The 15,615-nt window shown below is 55.4% G+C and overlaps 4 protein-coding genes across 5 annotated transcripts; 2 read left to right on the top strand and 2 right to left on the bottom strand.

Moving 5' to 3' along the window:
• Nucleotides 1-778: 778 nt before the first annotated feature.
• LOC107501291 (extensin-like) lies at nucleotides 779-2,413 on the top strand. Its single transcript, XM_016127289.2, is given in 3 exon segments — nucleotides 779-1,645; nucleotides 1,767-1,913; nucleotides 1,916-2,413. Coding segments are annotated over 3 exon segments (990 nt in total). The 5' UTR covers nucleotides 779-871; the 3' UTR covers nucleotides 1,985-2,413.
• On the top strand, nucleotides 2,021-12,165 carry LOC118603936 (glutamine-rich protein 2-like; the record flags this gene model as incomplete). The annotated part of the gene is made up of 4 exons (XM_036223358.1): nucleotides 2,021-2,143; nucleotides 2,848-2,958; nucleotides 3,390-3,500; nucleotides 11,113-12,165. Coding segments are annotated over exons 1-4 (1,398 nt in total), but the record flags the coding sequence as incomplete, so codon positions are not given.
• LOC107501294 lies at nucleotides 4,437-7,942 on the bottom strand. Of its 2 annotated transcripts, none has more exons than XM_036222539.1 (3): nucleotides 6,839-7,942; nucleotides 5,159-5,414; nucleotides 4,437-4,957 (listed from the first exon to the last, which is right to left on the bottom strand). In XM_036222539.1, the coding sequence occupies exons 1-3, from the start codon at nucleotides 7,234-7,236 to the stop codon at nucleotides 4,622-4,624; spliced, it is 990 nt and encodes a 329-aa protein (XP_036078432.1). In that variant the 5' UTR covers nucleotides 7,237-7,942; the 3' UTR covers nucleotides 4,437-4,621. The 2 variants fall into 2 exon arrangements, with proteins under 2 accessions (XP_036078432.1, XP_015982788.2); XM_016127302.2 differs by having other exon boundaries at nucleotides 4,437-4,652.
• On the bottom strand, nucleotides 12,089-15,610 carry LOC118603935 (ribosome-binding protein 1-like). The gene is made up of 3 exons (XM_036223357.1): nucleotides 15,557-15,610; nucleotides 13,262-15,436; nucleotides 12,089-12,811 (listed from the first exon to the last, which is right to left on the bottom strand). Exons 1-3 carry the CDS (start codon nucleotides 15,608-15,610, stop codon nucleotides 12,176-12,178), a joined length of 2,865 nt encoding a protein of 954 aa, XP_036079250.1. The 3' UTR covers nucleotides 12,089-12,175.
• Nucleotides 15,611-15,615: the final 5 nt, after the last annotated feature.

Below are 15,615 nucleotides of genomic sequence, written 5' to 3'. Positions count from 1 at the left end.
AGTTCCCTTCTGATGGTGTAAAATGATAGGGACCTGCGTCCAAGGAGTTGTCCCTCAGATTTGTGCTACTGCCCTGCCTAAGGCAAGAGCAGAGGACACAGCATAGTTCCATTGATGCCCCTTAAATCTCTGCGTTCTTGGTGGCCTCCAAGGGTGAGTGAATTGTGAACCTTTATAGACAGCTGGACACGGTGTGGACCCTAGGAGGAATCCCCTCTCCCCCAGCTGATGGGTTTGCTCCCTGATAAAAATGCCTGGCACAGCCCCATAGCACCTACCCCTGGGAAACGGCTACTGAGACTAAAAGTGAGTGGCGCCTGGGGGTGCAGCCACGGCTTCCCCGGACGCCCAGTGAGTTTGGGGGTGGCGTGGAGCTTGGGCAGGTCCTGCGAGGCCAGCACTTTCCTGCCTCCACACTGGCCCCCTCTTGCCACCCACGCATTCTTTGCGGAATCCTCGGAGTACCGGGCGGGGCGGGGGAGGGGGGGCGAGGCTACCACAACGGACCCTCTGCCCCGCCCCGTTCCAAACGTCCACCGGCTGTGACCCGAGGCGAGGCAAGGGCAGCCCGAGGCTCGAGCGGAAACCGGACGGTGGCCAGCTGACGGCGGAGGTCGGCGGTGCCCGACCCCGCTGAGTGGCGGACACCGTCTCCGGGACCCAGGGGCGGGAAGGCCAGCGGTGGGGGGCTCCTCTCTGTCCTCCACGCAGGCTGCAGACTGTGACTGGTGCCCGGCGCGCCGGGGCCTAGGGGCAGGGCACCCCGGGGCCGCACAGGGCCCCAAAATGCCCTAGAGGCGCGGCGAGCAGTTAGGGGGGGCATGGCCGCCTGTCCAGCCGCAGGAGCTGAGCGCTCCTGAGTGTGCGCACAATGCCGCCCGCGATGGCTGCCACCAGGGTCTCCCTCCGGGAGCTGGCCGACCTGGCCATTGGCACCCCGGAGGTGGGCGCCGTCAACTTCACGGCTCTGCACACGCTCATCGTGGCCATGCTCAAGAACCTTCACCTGCAGGACACCCAGGTGGACTTTCATTCCCTGTCACCCGAGGAGAGCCGTTCCTCGGAGGCCCTGCGGGCCTCGTTCAGCAGCCCGCAGGTAGCTGTGATCAAGGAGAGGCGGAGGAGCAGCATAGGCAGGACGCCGGTCCACACGCTGGAGAACCAGGTGAAGGACCTGGGCGCGCAGGTCCAGGACCTCAGCCGGCAGCTCAGGACCATGGAGAGCCATGTGCAGTCCGTTGTGACCCACCTACAGCATTTCACTCCCCAGACCGTTGGGCTAAGCATAGACACCCCGGAGTGGCTGGGGGAGCAGGAGGTGGTCCCGCCCATACCTGGGATGGCCACGCCCATATCCAAGATGGCCACGCCGATGCCTGGCATAGCCATGCCCACGCCCAGGATGCCCATGCCGATGCCTGGCATGGCCACGGCCACGCCCACGCCCAGGATGCCCACACCAGGGCCTGCCATGGCCACCCCCATGACCAGGATGCCCATGCCGATGCCTGGCATGGCCACGGCCACGCCCATGCCCAGGATGCGCACACCAGTGCCTGGCATGGCCACGCCCATGCCCAGGATGACCATGCTGCCGCCGGAGGCTCAAATAGGAGTGACAAAAATCGGGATGGACAGCCCACAGGTGAGCTCCAGAGGCGCCTATGACCACCCACAACTGGTGAGAGGAGGCCCGAGCTGGGTGGGGAGGGGACAGGGATGGCGGAGGCTCTGGGCCTCCCTGCAGCCCATGCTCTGCCCCGCAGGCCATGGATATGATCCAGAACGTCATAGAAGACGTGAAAACCCTGAAGGAAGCCCATGAAAAGGCCCAGGAAGATCTACGGGAGTTCCCAGAGCTGATGCCCCAGGTGAGGGCCACGGAGTCCCCACCCCTTCCCGCTCAGCCTGTATTTATACCGAGGCTCAGACACCCAAGGACTCTGAACCCACCAAGAGGAGAGCTAAGGACCTCTCAGAATAATTCTTTGAATTTCCTCTAAACAAGAATAAAGAAAAGATGGCGGGGGTTGAGAGACGAAGCTCAGTCCAAGAGGAGGGGGATGGGATGGCACCTTCTGGGGTCGCCCTCTTGATCCCCAGCCCCCAACCACAGGAGCAGCAACACTTCCACCTGGACCTTGTTTTCTTGGCGTGAGAAGCACAAATCCTTCCACATAAACTCATCAGATAGTTCCAGGCAGCTCCTCCCTCAGACCCATCTGAGGCCCTCAAGAGGGGATTGGAGCTGGAAGACAGAGGAGGGGGACTAGGAAGAAGCACAGGGACAGGCCGTGAAGAGACTTGAGGGGACAGAAAAGCTCAAAGGAGGCAGGAGGAGGCCAAAGACCTGCCCTGGGTCTTCTTCCCTCTGACTCCATTTTTCCCGCCTCATTCATCTCAAGCCTCCAGACGCCAGCAAGACTCGTCTTCATTCTGGAAAGCTTTGTTTTTGAAAGGGTGGTGGGGTTTTTTGTTTGTTTGTTTTTGGTTTTAGTCGTTTTCATTTTTTAGAGGAAAGGCTTATTTTACCTTTAGATTCTTAGATTCTAGAGGTTTGCAGAAATTATAAGGAGCAACTGAAGTTGTAGGAATTCCCTTTGGTTCTTTTGAGGTGCTCTTCTCTTTGAACAACACAGAGAGCCCCGATTACGTTTGTCCTGGGGAGGCGAAGTCCGCCTCCATCCGCAGTGCAGGGGGCCCCCAAGGTTAGCCACCTGTGTCCGCTGACGGCGAAGGGACTCGCGCATTTCAGGACTGTGAAAGAACCTTGAAAAGCTGCGAGAGCCAATCAGCGGCCACTTTCCACCCACGGGCCTCTACTCCCCCCACCATGGCGTGTGGTAGGGGCCACGGGCGGGCCTGCTTCGATCCTCTGCCTCTGAACTTCTCTTCCAGAAACTCCTGCAGCGGATTGAGGGAATAGAGAAAAACATCCAGGACCGAGAGGAATCCCTGGTAATGTCCACCAGTTCTGTGGGAAAGGCCCCGCAGGGGGTGGGGGCGGGTGGGCGCCTGCAGCCCGGGCCCCCCCTCGGGCTCCTCCAGACGCCCACCCCGGATGTGGTGATGCGTGCCCTCTGCCTCTCAGGGCGCCTGCCCCTGGGTCGAAGGGAAAGCCTTTCCTTTCCCGCCCAGGGCTCCGTCGGGGCCATCGTGGAACGGGAAGCCAGCCGCCCGAGGCTCGGCGACTTCTCCTTGGGCTCGGGCTGTGGAAGGGCCCACCCATCCTGTTAGCCCAGTTCTGTTCCTAAAGCTTCCTGGGATTGAGCTAGGCGGGCGGGCGGGCGTGCGTGCGGGCGTGCGTGCGTGCGTATGCGTGCATGTGTGCGCATGCGCGTGCGTGCGTGCCTGCATGCATACGTACGCATATTGTCTGTTACTGTCAGAAACTAATGAGCCGGAGGCTGAGTGTGGTGCCCGCTGGCGAAGACGTCGCTATGGTCACCTGGCAGGAGCTGGAGCAAGCGATCTCTGATGGCTGGAAGATCCCGCAAGCGGTGAACAAATTGGGGGGAAGGCTGGGCAGTAGTCTCAGGTGGGGCTCCCCTAGACCTCTTCCATTTTACTGTTGCACAGTATTCTATTATGTAGATGTTTATAATTTATTTCACAATCTCCTATGATGGATATTTTAAATGCTTTTTCCCGGTTTTGTAACAAACAATGCTCCATTTGACATTCACACAGAGAACATCCGATGTAGGTAAATTCCTAGAAATGGAATGTGCGTTTATGAATTGGCCAGCTTTTGCCAAATTGCATGCCGTAGATGCAGTTCCAGTTAAGACGCCCACCAGCAATGCAGAGGAGAGAACTCGTTTCTCGGTATTGCTGATGGCATGGTCAACCGGTACCCAGTTCTCAGAGTGTGGCCCATCCGCTGGATGGAAAATGGTCACCGATTTGCTTTTGCAGCTTTTCAGAGTCCTTTCATGGTCTGTCCTGAAATACACGAGTCCCTTCACTGTTAGTGGACAAAGGTGACTAACCCTGGGGCCCTTTGCTGATGGTGACTTTTACACACGGGTAGGTTTTCACAAGGGCATCTATCTGTCCTGAGACAGTGCACAGGATAACCCAGTCATTTTCACGTCCCCAACACGTCTTCATCCAAATAAAATGGCCCTCAAGGACAGGGATCAGCTGCCGTTTTGGCCTTGACACTCCTCTTCCCTTGGCTTGGTGCATCTGGGTCCTTCGAAAAGGGTCACAGGAATGTACAAACAAGCAGAAGGAAGAGAGTGGACCCTTTGGTGCCACCAAGTGCCTATCTGCAGCATGACATGTTATTTGGTCAGGAAAGACAGACACCTGCTAGTCCCCTAGACTGTGCTCTGAAGTCTGCTCCGGTAGTTACAAAAAAGTAGCATCAGAGAGAGTTGGCAGAGGAGTCTGCAAACGGAAGGAGTGGCCTAGAAAAAGGTGTCCTCTGCTTTTCTCGCACTTCAATCTTTTTATTTTCAATTACAGTTGACATACAATATTAGTTTCAGGTGTACAACATGGTAACCAGACATTTACGTATCACTGGTTTTTTTCAAAACCAAAGTTTTGTTGTTGTCGTCGTCGTTTTTTTACACATGTCGCTGTTGTATGGCTCGAGTGAGCCCACGTTTCCTCAGAGCACCCGCAGGAGCCACCTGCAAAACCTGTGAATGAGCATTGACATAAGTCCCTCCAGACACTTACTTCTCCAGAGGAAAGAAAATGTCCACATTTCGACAGCTGCTCCTAATTGTGGACAACTCCAGAAGCAAACGAGAATAAATGTAAACACTAAAAGCCTTTCGAGAAGCAGGAGAAGGGGCTCTGGGGACGGCAGGGTCAGCCTGTGTGCAGACCGGATGGGAGCTGCTGACACTTTCACCATCTCGGTCCGAGAAGGCAGAACACACAGGGCGCCAAGTAACAGGATGCGCGGGCCGCCAGCTGGCCTCACGTGATTGGCGGGACCCTTTAACAGAAATGTGAAATCAGGATTTCAAAATTAGGTGTTTCTAAGGTCGATTGTGAACTTTGGTAGATGGGTGGTAACTACTAATTTTTTTTTCCTTCCTCTTCCTCTTCCCCTTCCCCTCCCCTTGCCCCCTCCGCCCCGCCTTCCCTTCTCCCCCTCTTCGTACTTCTAATGGTAAGAAAAAAATAACAGGCTTACCATAGCCAGAAAGACCAACCCCAGCACTCCAGTCAAAACTTGCTCAAGGAAGGAAAACTCTCCCTCGCCTTCCTGCAAGCAAAGTAATGAACCGGGAGGTGCCAGGTGGACCCTGCGTGACAGGCATTTCACAATGGAAGAACTTTTCAGTGACCATTTTGCTGGGTCCACGGACCTTGAGCTACAGATGTCCTCTTGCAGATATAGCATGTCCAGGGTAAGGGACATTTTCTCTTCGAAGACAGAGACCTGCAGGCTAAACAAAGCAGAAAGCAAAAATTAAAACTTTTACTTGGAGGCCTCCATTGAGGGATAGAGGGAGGCGGGCGATCGCCTGTAAGGTCGCGATCACCATTTGGGTATTTTCTCCTTCGGGCCCCCTCGGGGTGGTGGAGCCATTTGGGAAGTGGAGTTTCGCAAGATCGAACCTGTCTTCAACTAACTGAGCTAAATGTTGCAAGTCCTGATGTCATGGCACGTCCCCCAGGGAAACAGAAATAAGGATTTTGCAAGGTCCTGAGGTCACAGAGGTAGCAGGTCGTGGGCAGGGCAGCTCAGTGAAGGCTGCGAGGACTGACAGCCAGTTCCCGAGGGAGCTCTGGGCTCATTCTCTCTCGGGGGGCGCTTCCTCCCTCTCGTAGCCTTCTAGGTTAAGGGAAGGTGGGGCTTGGAAGAAATGCATTTTGACTCTGCATAATCCCGCGGATTCCAGGCTTCTCATGTCCCCCCACATAGCAGCATCTCTGAAGTCAAGATGTTATCTCGGGGTCGACGGCGTTTCATGATTAACCGGCAGCCTCTTCCCTTTCGTTCAGGAGCACAAGATAACGGTGCCTCTTAAAACGGTCTCATCCTGGGCTTGCCGAAATGAGGAGAGAGACGGCACGAGGCCCACTTTGCTTAGAAAGTCCTGCAGTACCGGTGACCCTGGAAGGCGCAGGGAGTTAAGTTGCCTAAACATAGTGTGACTGGCATCTCTGACTCCAAAACTCTTGGCTTAGGCGTGCAGGGCTAAAGGGACAAAGCAACAGAGGCGTGTTCTCCAGGTTTTCCTAACAGGAAAGAGGCCTGTTTGTTATGTCGACGTCTTAGAAGGTGGGTCTAGGGCACGGTTTATGTTAGGAGGTCGCCATTGGCCGTTGGCACGCATCATTGCTAATGTTTGTCACCCCCAGAAATGACGCAGTCTCATCTCATGCAAACCACCAACTTTTCTGAGACCCCGTTCTGCCCCCACCCCCACCCTGATCTCTGGAGCTGTTAACGTCTATTTTTCTAGGGTTTCAAAGTATTGTTCTGGAAAACCGTAACTGGTTTTAGTCACTGTGGTAGCTGAATTAAAAAAATGGCCCCCAAAGACACCCATGTCTTAATCCCTAGAACCTCATGTGGCAGAAAGGGCTCCGTGGATGTGATGAGTTAAGGAGATTAACCCAGGCGATCTGGGTGGGCCTCGTGACATTATCACAAAGGGCCTGGTGACGAGGAGGCAGAAGAGAACACGAAGTGACCACAGAAACAGCGGTCGGAGCAAATGGCCACAGGCCGAGGAATACCAGCCACTAGTAGAAGCTGAACGAGCCGCGGAAGTGGACCCTCCCCGTCTCAGCGCCTCCAGGAGGGACCCGTCTCGACATGCCTGCGGCTTCAGCCCAGTGCAGCTGGTTTTGGAATGCTGACCTCCCAAAGTGTGAGAGGCCCAACGTGCGTCCTCGTGAGCCGCTCAGTTTGTGGGAACGTGGAACAGCAGCCAGAGGAAGCTTCATGACACAATCGCCTTTTCCCTTCTGAGGCGGTTCACAAACGATTAGCTGGTCCCCCGCGTTTGGCTGAATTTTTGCTCCTGCCGTTATCTGATAACCTTGTTTCTGAACATTGGGCAGCAGCTTGGACACAGAGTCCACGGAAGTTGCTTCTGGAGCGGTTGTGTTGGCTGTGCTTCCCAGGTCTTTCCTTTTCTCCTCTGTTTTGTTTGCAGTGGGTGGCGTTAAGTCCCTGGGTCCTTCTGGGGCGCAGGTGATTGGCGTTGCTCTCAGGTGGCCGCTGAGACTCCTCCCCCTGGTGTCCACAGGCGGCATCGGTGTGGGCAGAGCGTGCAGACGAGATGGGATAGCTTGTCTATGATTAATTAGGTGTCCGATCAATTGATTTCAGGTTAATCAAAGGGGAGCTCGTTCTGGGTGGCCCTGACCTAACCGGGAGAGCCCTCCTGAAGAGGGCTGAGGGTCACCTGCTGGCCTCTTCATGGAGAGGACCAGGTAGGCAGGATTGAGAGTGGCCTCTGGAGCTGAGCATGAGCCTGGGCCAACTGCCAGCAAGAGGCGGGGCCTCGGTCCTGCCGCCATGCCAGAGGAGCCGAGTTCTGGCAGCACCCTGAGGGGCCGCAGGAGGGGCCGCAGCGTGGCCCAGGCCGCGGGCTGCGGAGCCCTGATGCAGAACCCCGCCCCGGCGCGACCTGCAGAAACCACGACGATGAGCTCATGTTGTTTTTTTTTCCTGTGGCTGTGTTTGTCGGTTGTTATGTCTCGGTAGCAAATGGAGGCAGGGCAAGGGTCCTTGTCGAATGGTTTCGTGGCATCACCAAGAGGGTCCCAGGGCGGGGTTAGAGGTGGGCCGTCTGGCCCCTCCGGCGAGGGCGATGCTTAAAGTCATGAATGTTATTTTGCTGCTTCGTAAAACTTCATTTTAAACTTCTGCAAACTGTCACAGTGTTTAAAGACTCTTCAAAAACACTGTGACAGCTGTTTGGTTAATTATAGCTAAAAAAAAAAAAAAAAAAAGACAAAACAACTCAAACATTGTTGTAGCCGCCAGCCCCCCAAAGACACATGGACCAACCAGAACTCAGTGAGTTACAGGAAACACACTCTTTATTCAGCCAGCTGGGTCTGCCAGGGGTACGCAGACCCCAAATTAAGCAGCCCCAAAATGTAGAGGTCCAGGGTTTTCAAGCCCAAAATCCCATTCTTCATTCTGTCTAAACACAAAGGTCTATTTTGCTTCTATTCACTACCTGTCGACCCACAGGTCAGGTGTGCAAGCCGGGGTCCAGAAGCAGAAAGCTTATTGTTAGAATGTTATGTTCCCATAGGCTATAGCCTATGTTCCCATGGTGCTCGCCAAGCAGTAATTTCCTACAAGCAATAACTTTCTAGCAGTCATCTTTCAGCCACTACAACATTAGTAGGCAATTGACCCAAATCCCCCAACTTTGTGATAACATAAACTGCATAATTCACTCTGGAAAAGTAGGGAGTCAGTCTTCAAATTTTAGCTTTTGAGATTTTTTTTTCTTTTAATCTCCTAAAAAAATAGTACAGCGAGGAATATGTTGAGAAAAGTGGAGGGAAACAAGCTTTTAGTGGACGGGTTCTATGCATCTGATAGTAAATGTCGAGGAAGAACTTAGAGAGCGAGGATGACACTATACACGACTCTCTGCGAGACAAACAGATGCGCAGACGTGCGTGAGCTGCACCCACGGGAGACACGTCATCTTGAAGAACGCATGTTTCGAGGTCTTCTGTCAGAGTCGGCTACTTCCAGTGACTCACCTTCTACTAAAACAATACCGTTGAGAGTCCCTGTGAGCTCGTCCACTCCCTCGTTCAGATATTGGGTTCCCAGAATGTGCGAGCCCCGGCCACTCCATCCGCCATTCTCAGGTCTCCTCGGGAGCCCCCCCGGCAGAATCGGGTTGTGGTTGCCTTTTAGTTGACTGGAACAGTCCACATTGTTCAAGACACCATCATGTTTGTCAGATCTGTGAATGAGTTCTTCACCCCGTTTTCATCCCCGTCCACGAGGCTGAACGTTACTTTGACGTCGGGATGACGCGCACCAGCTTGACGGATGACCTTCACTGGTCCGTCACCCATGCCAGCTGAAGACGTGCATGCGGGGAGACAGAGGGTGTTGTGGGAGCTAGCCGAGACACCCTCACACCCTTCTGTGAGTGTGACATCAGATTCTGCCGCGATTTCTTTGAGTTTAGCTTTTGGAAAAGCCCGTTCGGTGGGCGAGCCGCGTGATCTAGTATACTGTCTACCATTCAAGCATTCTTCTCGCTTGCGGGAAGAACAGGGTCAATTTCAAAAAAAACCCCGCATAGTGTTTTTCCTTCAGTTGCGGTCACTTTTTTCAGCAGCGTACAGCATTGTTGTGATATGGCGGGCACCTCTCCCCTTCGGAGGGAAACCTGCCTCGTGTCACGGCAGAGTCTGCGGTTATCCGGTTTGGCGGCAGCTCCTCTGGTGAGACCACAGATCATCCCCTCTTGTCGCGCAGGCTTCTTGACGCGAAGCCACCTCTTCTGGAACTCTGGCCTCATTTCCACGTGCACGGCAGCCCTGTGACGAGTCGTTTCTGGGTTCTCCGGCTTCCCCGAGGCGCTCGGAGTTGTGCTGTTCGTGAATGTGTCCGGGAACAACAGCCTAGGTGGTGAGGGACAGCCAAAGGGGCAGGGCTCGGCCTTCTCCCCGGCTTCCTCGTCGTGGGGCACAGGTCCCGGGCCAGCGCCACCCTGCACGCTGGCACTTGCCCCTGCGCCTTCCCTGGCCACGGCCACCCAGCCCGAGGACGGAGCCTCATGCACCTCTGGGTGGCAGCTGCGGACCCCCTGGGCCGTGCCCTTAGGCCCACCTGCCGACCTTCCGCCTTCAGATCAGAGCGTTTAATTACTGATAAAGTGGGGTTTACATCTTCCACTTGGCTGTGTTTGCCACACGTCTCAAGTCTTTTCTGTTCCTTCGTTCCTCTAGCGTTGTCTTTTGTGTTAAATAATTGTATCCTAGTGCGCCTTTTAATTCCCCTGCTGCTTCTCTCACGGTGTGTTTTTTGAGTTATTTTCTTAGCCGGTCCCTAGCGGTGTTCACAGCGTAGAGCTTGATTATTTCCCTCTCCTGAGGCAATGCCCTTCTGAGGACTCTGCCCCCAGAATTATGAGTTTTTCCCCAAACTGGCGGCGGAACCAGCGCTGCTCCCGACCCCAGGCGGCTCCCTCGCGTGCGCATGCTCCGTGCCGACGCCCGAGGGGGGCCTCTGCGCCTCGCCTCTCTGCTGCTCCAGCGCGCGAGCTCGCATTGCCTCGGTCTCCCCGAGGCTCAGCTTCGGTCCCTCAACTCGGGGAGCATGCGGGGCCCCTCTTCGGTCTCCCTCCCCACACGACAGCCTACAAACTCAACTGAAGCCAGAAACCAAGGCAACGCTGAGGTTCCCAGAGTCTGCCTCCCCATCGTTCAGAGATTATGGACCTTCACTAGCGGATATCCAGGGTCTAGAGATGCCCCGTCTCGTCGCTGGGTTTTGGTTTTGGCGTTTGGTTGTTACAGACAGGGGTTAATTCCGCCCCTGTTACTCCATTTGGGCGGGAAACAGAAATAGTCCATCATGCTTTTAAAACAGATCTTTAGTAGTCTCCCGTATGGGCGTGCCATAAATATGTCAGTCCCCTTTGTATGTCTTTCTCGGCGTCTTTTTTTGCGAGAGTCCGTAGAGAAAGTGCCTGTGTCTGGGATTTCCGGGTCTAAGGGTTTGTGCATTTATATTTTAAATACGTGCTTTAGCTGCCCCGCAGTGTACACTTCTACCATCGGCAAGGGGCCGATGATGGGGCAGACTTTATATTTTAAACTTAATAAACTTCGCAGGCTCTTTATTCGTAGACTCAGCGAGAGCGAGTGCGGATCACTGATATTTTGCGGCGCTCCCTCTGTAATTGATGAGGGAAGTTCCATATTGTGCCATTTGCAGATGTGACCATTCTCAAAAATCTGGAGACCTGCCCTTCAGGAATGTTACAGTCTGTCTCTGCGTCCAGCTCAGCTTTGGGGACCAGAGGATATTCTTCCCCAACGGCCCTTCCCACTCGGCTACCGCCGGTCTCCTCCCCTCTGAGCCTCGCAGTGAGTATTTCTCACTTGTAGTCACTGACTTCTCTCTTCCGCTTCAACCAGGGATCAGAGTCCACAGTGGCACTTCCTAAACGCAAAAGGCAGACCTCCATAACGTCGAGCGGGGCCTCCATCAAGCACCTGGGGATCGAAGAGGCTCTGGATGCTGCTGGTGGTTTGGCCCCACATCAAACCCCGTCAGGAACCGGTGGATTAGGGTACCCCTCTGAACGAAGCAGAATTACCTCTACTGCCGGACTTCCTGGTCGAGAACAGCACCCAAGGGCCCATGATGAAGCTGGCCTGGCAAAGACCCATCACCTCCCCACATTCCAATTCAGAGAGCAACACGGCTTAGCACATCCAAGAAGAGATGAACAAGATGCACACCGCGGCCCAGTTGGACAGGACTTGCCCTCAGATTCATATGGTGGAGTGTACAGTAGCCCGGGTCTACTCTATACAAAGCCCGATCAGCATGGGTTAGGGTCACCTGGCCTGGATCAGTTTCCATTGCCACATCCTAGCACTTACCCACATGGCTTAGTCCCCCTCAGCACAAGTCAGCCTACTGTGTTGCCACCGGGAATGGATAAGCAGGGATTGGTAGCACCTGACATGGGTCAGTATGGTCTGGGGCCAGCATTAGTACCTGGCGCAGATTGGCAAGGATTACAAATACCTAGAACAGATCAGCCTGGTATGGCTCCACTTAGCACCTATCAGTATGGGGCAAGATTTCCTGGCATAGATCAACATGGTATGGAGTGGCCTGGCATGGATGAGAGAGGTGTGGGGCCACTTGGCATGGACCAGCATGGATTGGCACCCGTCGGCATAGATCAGCAAGGATATGCAACATCTGGCATGGATCTACAGGGATTGGTCCCACCTCTTACCTATCAGCAAGTTTCGGTATCACCTGGTTTGATGCAGGTTGCTACAGATCAGCAAGCTTTTATACAACCCAGCTTGGAAACACCTGGCTTAGTACAACTGGGCACAGAGCAGCCTGATGTGGCTCCGCCTGGTGCAGGTCAGCCTGGTTTGGTGCAACCTACAGTAGATCGGCGTGATTCAACTCAGCCTGGTGCGGGTCAGCCTGGAGTGGATCAGCCTGGTTTAGTCAAACCTGGCACAGGTCAGCCTGGTTTAGTCCAACCAGGGACAGGCCAGCCTGGTTTGGTGCAACCTGGCGCAGTTCAGCCTGGTTTGGTGCAGCCTGGCGCAGTTCAGCCTGGTTTGGTGCAGCCTGGTGCAGTCCAGCCTGGTTTGGTGCCACCTGGTGCAGTTCAGCCTGGTTTGGTTCAACCTGGTGCAGTTCAGCCTGGTTTGGTGCCACCTGGTGCAGTTCAGCCTGGTTTGGTGCAACCTGGTGCAGTTCAGCCTGGTTTGATGCCACCTGGTGCAGTTGAGCCTGGTTTGGTGCCACCTGGTGCAGTTCAATCTGGTTTGGTGCCACCTGGTGCAGTTCAGCCTGGTTTGGTCCAACCTGGTGCAGTTCAGCCTGGTTTGGTGCCACCTGGTGCAGTTCAGCCTGGTTTGGTCCAACCTGGTGCAGTTCAGCCTGGTTTGGTGCCACCTGGTGCAGTTCAGCCTGGTTTGGTGCAGCCTGGAGTGGATCAGCGTGGTTTGGTGCCACCTGGTGCAGTTCAGCCTGGTTTGGTGCCACCTGGTGCAATCCAGCCTGGTTTGGTGCAACCTGGAGTGGATCAGCGTGGTTTGGTGCCACCTGGTGCAGTTCAGCCTGGTTTGGTGCCACCTGGTGCAGTTCAGCCTGGTTTGGTGCCACCTGGTGCAGTTCAGCCTGGTTTGGTGCCACCTGGTGCAGTTCAGCCTGGTTTGGTACAACCTGGTGCAGTTCAGCCTGGTTTGATGCCACCTGGTGCAGTTCAGCCTGGTTTGGTGCCACCTGGTGCAGTTAAGCCTGGTTTGGTGCAACCTGGTGCAGTTCAGCCTGGTTTGGTGCAACCTGGTGCAGTCCAGCCTGGTTTGGTGCCACCTGGAGTGGATCAGCGTGGTTTGGTGCAGCCTGGTGCAGTTCAGCCTGGTTTGGTGCCACCTGGTGCAGTCCAGCCTGGTTTGATGCCACCTGGTGCAGTCCAGCCTGGTTTGGTGCCACCTGGTGCAGCTCAGCCTGGTTTGGTGCCACCTGGTGCAGTTCAGCCTGGTTTGGTGCAACCTGGTGCAGTCCAGCCTGGTTTGGTGCCACCTGGAGTGGATCAGCGTGGTTTGGTGCAACCCGGTTTGGTGCAGCCTGGAGTGGATCAGCGTGGTTTGGTTCAACCTGGTGCAGTTCAGCCTGGTTTGGTGCAGCCTGGATTGGTGCAGCCTGTAGTGGATCAGCGTGGTTTGGTCCAACCTGGTGCAGTTCAGCCTGGTTTGGTGCAGCCTGGAGTAGATCAGCGTGGTTTGGTCCAACCAGGGACAGGCCAGCCTGGTTTGGTGCAGCCTGGAGTGGATCAGCGTGGTTTGGTGCAGCCTGGTGCAGTTCAGCCTGGTTTGGTGCAGCCTGGATTGGTGCAGCCTGTAGTGGATCAGCGTGGTTTGGTCCAACCTGGTGCAGTTCAGCCTGGTTTGGTGCAGCCTGGAGTAGATCAGCGTGGTTTGGTCCAACCAGGGACAGGCCAGCCTGGTTTGGTGCAGCCTGGAGTGGATCAGCGTGGTTTGGTGCAACCTGGCGCAGTTCAGCCTGGTTTGGTGCCACCTGGCGCAGTTCAGCCTGGTTTGGTGCCACCTGGTGCAGTTCAGCCTGGTTTGGTGCAGCCTGGAGTGGATCAGCCTGGCTTGGTGCAGCCTGGAGTAGATCAGCGTGGTTTGGTCCAACCTGGTGCAGTTCAGCCTGGTTTGGTGCAGCCTGGAGTGGATCAGCCTGGCTTGGTGCAGCCTGGAGTAGATCAGCGTGGTTTGGTCCAACCTGGTGCAGTTCAGCCTGGTTTGGTGCAGCCTGGAGTGGATCCGCGTGGTTTGGTTCAACCTGGTGCAGTTCAGCCTGGCTTGGTGCAGCCTGGAGTAGATCAGCGTGGTTTGGTCCAACCTGGTGCAGTTCAGCCTGGTTTGGTGCAGCCTGGAGTGGATCAGCCTGGCTTGGTGCAGCCTGGAGTAGATCAGCGTGGTTTGGTGCCACCTGGTGCAGTTCAGCCTGGTTTGGTTCAACCTGGTGCAGTTCAGCCTGGTTTGGTGCCACCTGGTGCAGTTCAGCCTGGTTTGGTGCCACCTGGTGCAGTCCAGCCTGGTTTGGTGCCACCTGGTGCAGTTCAGCCTGGTTTGGTGCCACCTGGTGCAGTTCAGCCTGGTTTGGTGCCACCTGGTGCAGTTCAGCCTGGTTTGGTGCCACCTGGTGCAGTTCAACCTGGTTTGGTGCAGCCTGGAGTGGATCAGCGTGGTTTGGTCCAACCTGGTGCAGTTCAGCCTGGTTTGGTGCCACCTGGTGCAATTCAGCCTGGTTTGGTGCCACCTGGTGCAGTTCAGCCTGGTTTGGTGCCACCTGGTGCAGTTCAGCCTGGTTTGGTGCAGCCTGGAGTGGATCAGCGTGGTTTGGTACAGCCTGGTATAGGTCAGCCTGGTTTGGTGCAGCCTGTAGTGGGTCAGCGTGGTTTGGTTCAACCTGGTGCAGTTCAGCCTGGTTTAGTGCAGCCTGGAGTGGGTCAGCCTGGTTTGGTGCAGCCTGGAATGGCTCAGCGTGGTTTGGTGCCGCCTGGTTTGGTGCAGCCTGGAATGGCTCAGCGTGGTTTGGTCCAACCTGGTGCAGTTCAGCCTGGTTTGGTGCAGCCTGGAGTGGGTCAGCGTGGTTTGATGCAGCCTGGTATAGGTCAGCCTGGTTTGGTGCAGCCTGTAGTGGGTCAGCGTGGTTTGGTTCAACCTGGTGCAGTTCAGCCTGGTTTGGTGCAGCCTGGAGTAGATCAGCGTGGTTTGGTCCAACCTGGTGCAGTTCAGCCTGGTGCAGTTCAGCCTGGTTTGGTGCAGCCTGGAGTGGATCAACGTGGTGTGGTGCAACCTGGTGAAGGTCAGCCTGGTTTGGTGCAGCCTGGTGCAGTTCAGCCTGCTTTGGTGCAGCCTGGAGTGGATCAGCCTGGCTTGGTGCAGCCTGGAGTGGATCAGCCTGGTTTGGTCCAACCTGGTACTGGTTACCCTGGTTTGGTGCAGCCTGTAGTGGATCAGCGTGGTGTGGTGCAACCTGGTGAAGGTCAGCCTGGTTCGATCCAACCTGGTGCAGTTCAGCCTGGTTCAGTGCAACCTGGAACTGGTCAGCATGGTTTAGTCCAACCTGATGTAGGTCAGCGTGGTTTGATTCAGCCTGGTGAGGGTCATCCTGGTGTTGTTCAGCCTGTAATGGATCAGCCTGGTTTGGTGCAACCTGGTATTGATCAACGGGATTTGGTCCAACCTAGCGTTTATCAGCGTGGTTTGGTCCAACCTGATACTAGTCAGCTGGATTTTGTACAACCTGGAATGGATCAGCGTGGTTTGTTACAGCCTAGCACAGATCCACGTGGCTTTGTTCGACCTGGCTCTGTTCAACCTGGTATGTATCCCCATAGTCTGGTACAGCCTGGTGCATACCCA

Source organism: Rousettus aegyptiacus, unplaced genomic scaffold, assembly GCF_014176215.1.
Source record: "Rousettus aegyptiacus isolate mRouAeg1 unplaced genomic scaffold, mRouAeg1.p scaffold_m13_p_6, whole genome shotgun sequence".
Classification (NCBI taxonomy): Eukaryota; Metazoa; Chordata; class Mammalia; order Chiroptera; family Pteropodidae; genus Rousettus; species Rousettus aegyptiacus.
This window is presented reverse-complemented; position numbering and strand designations above follow the sequence as displayed.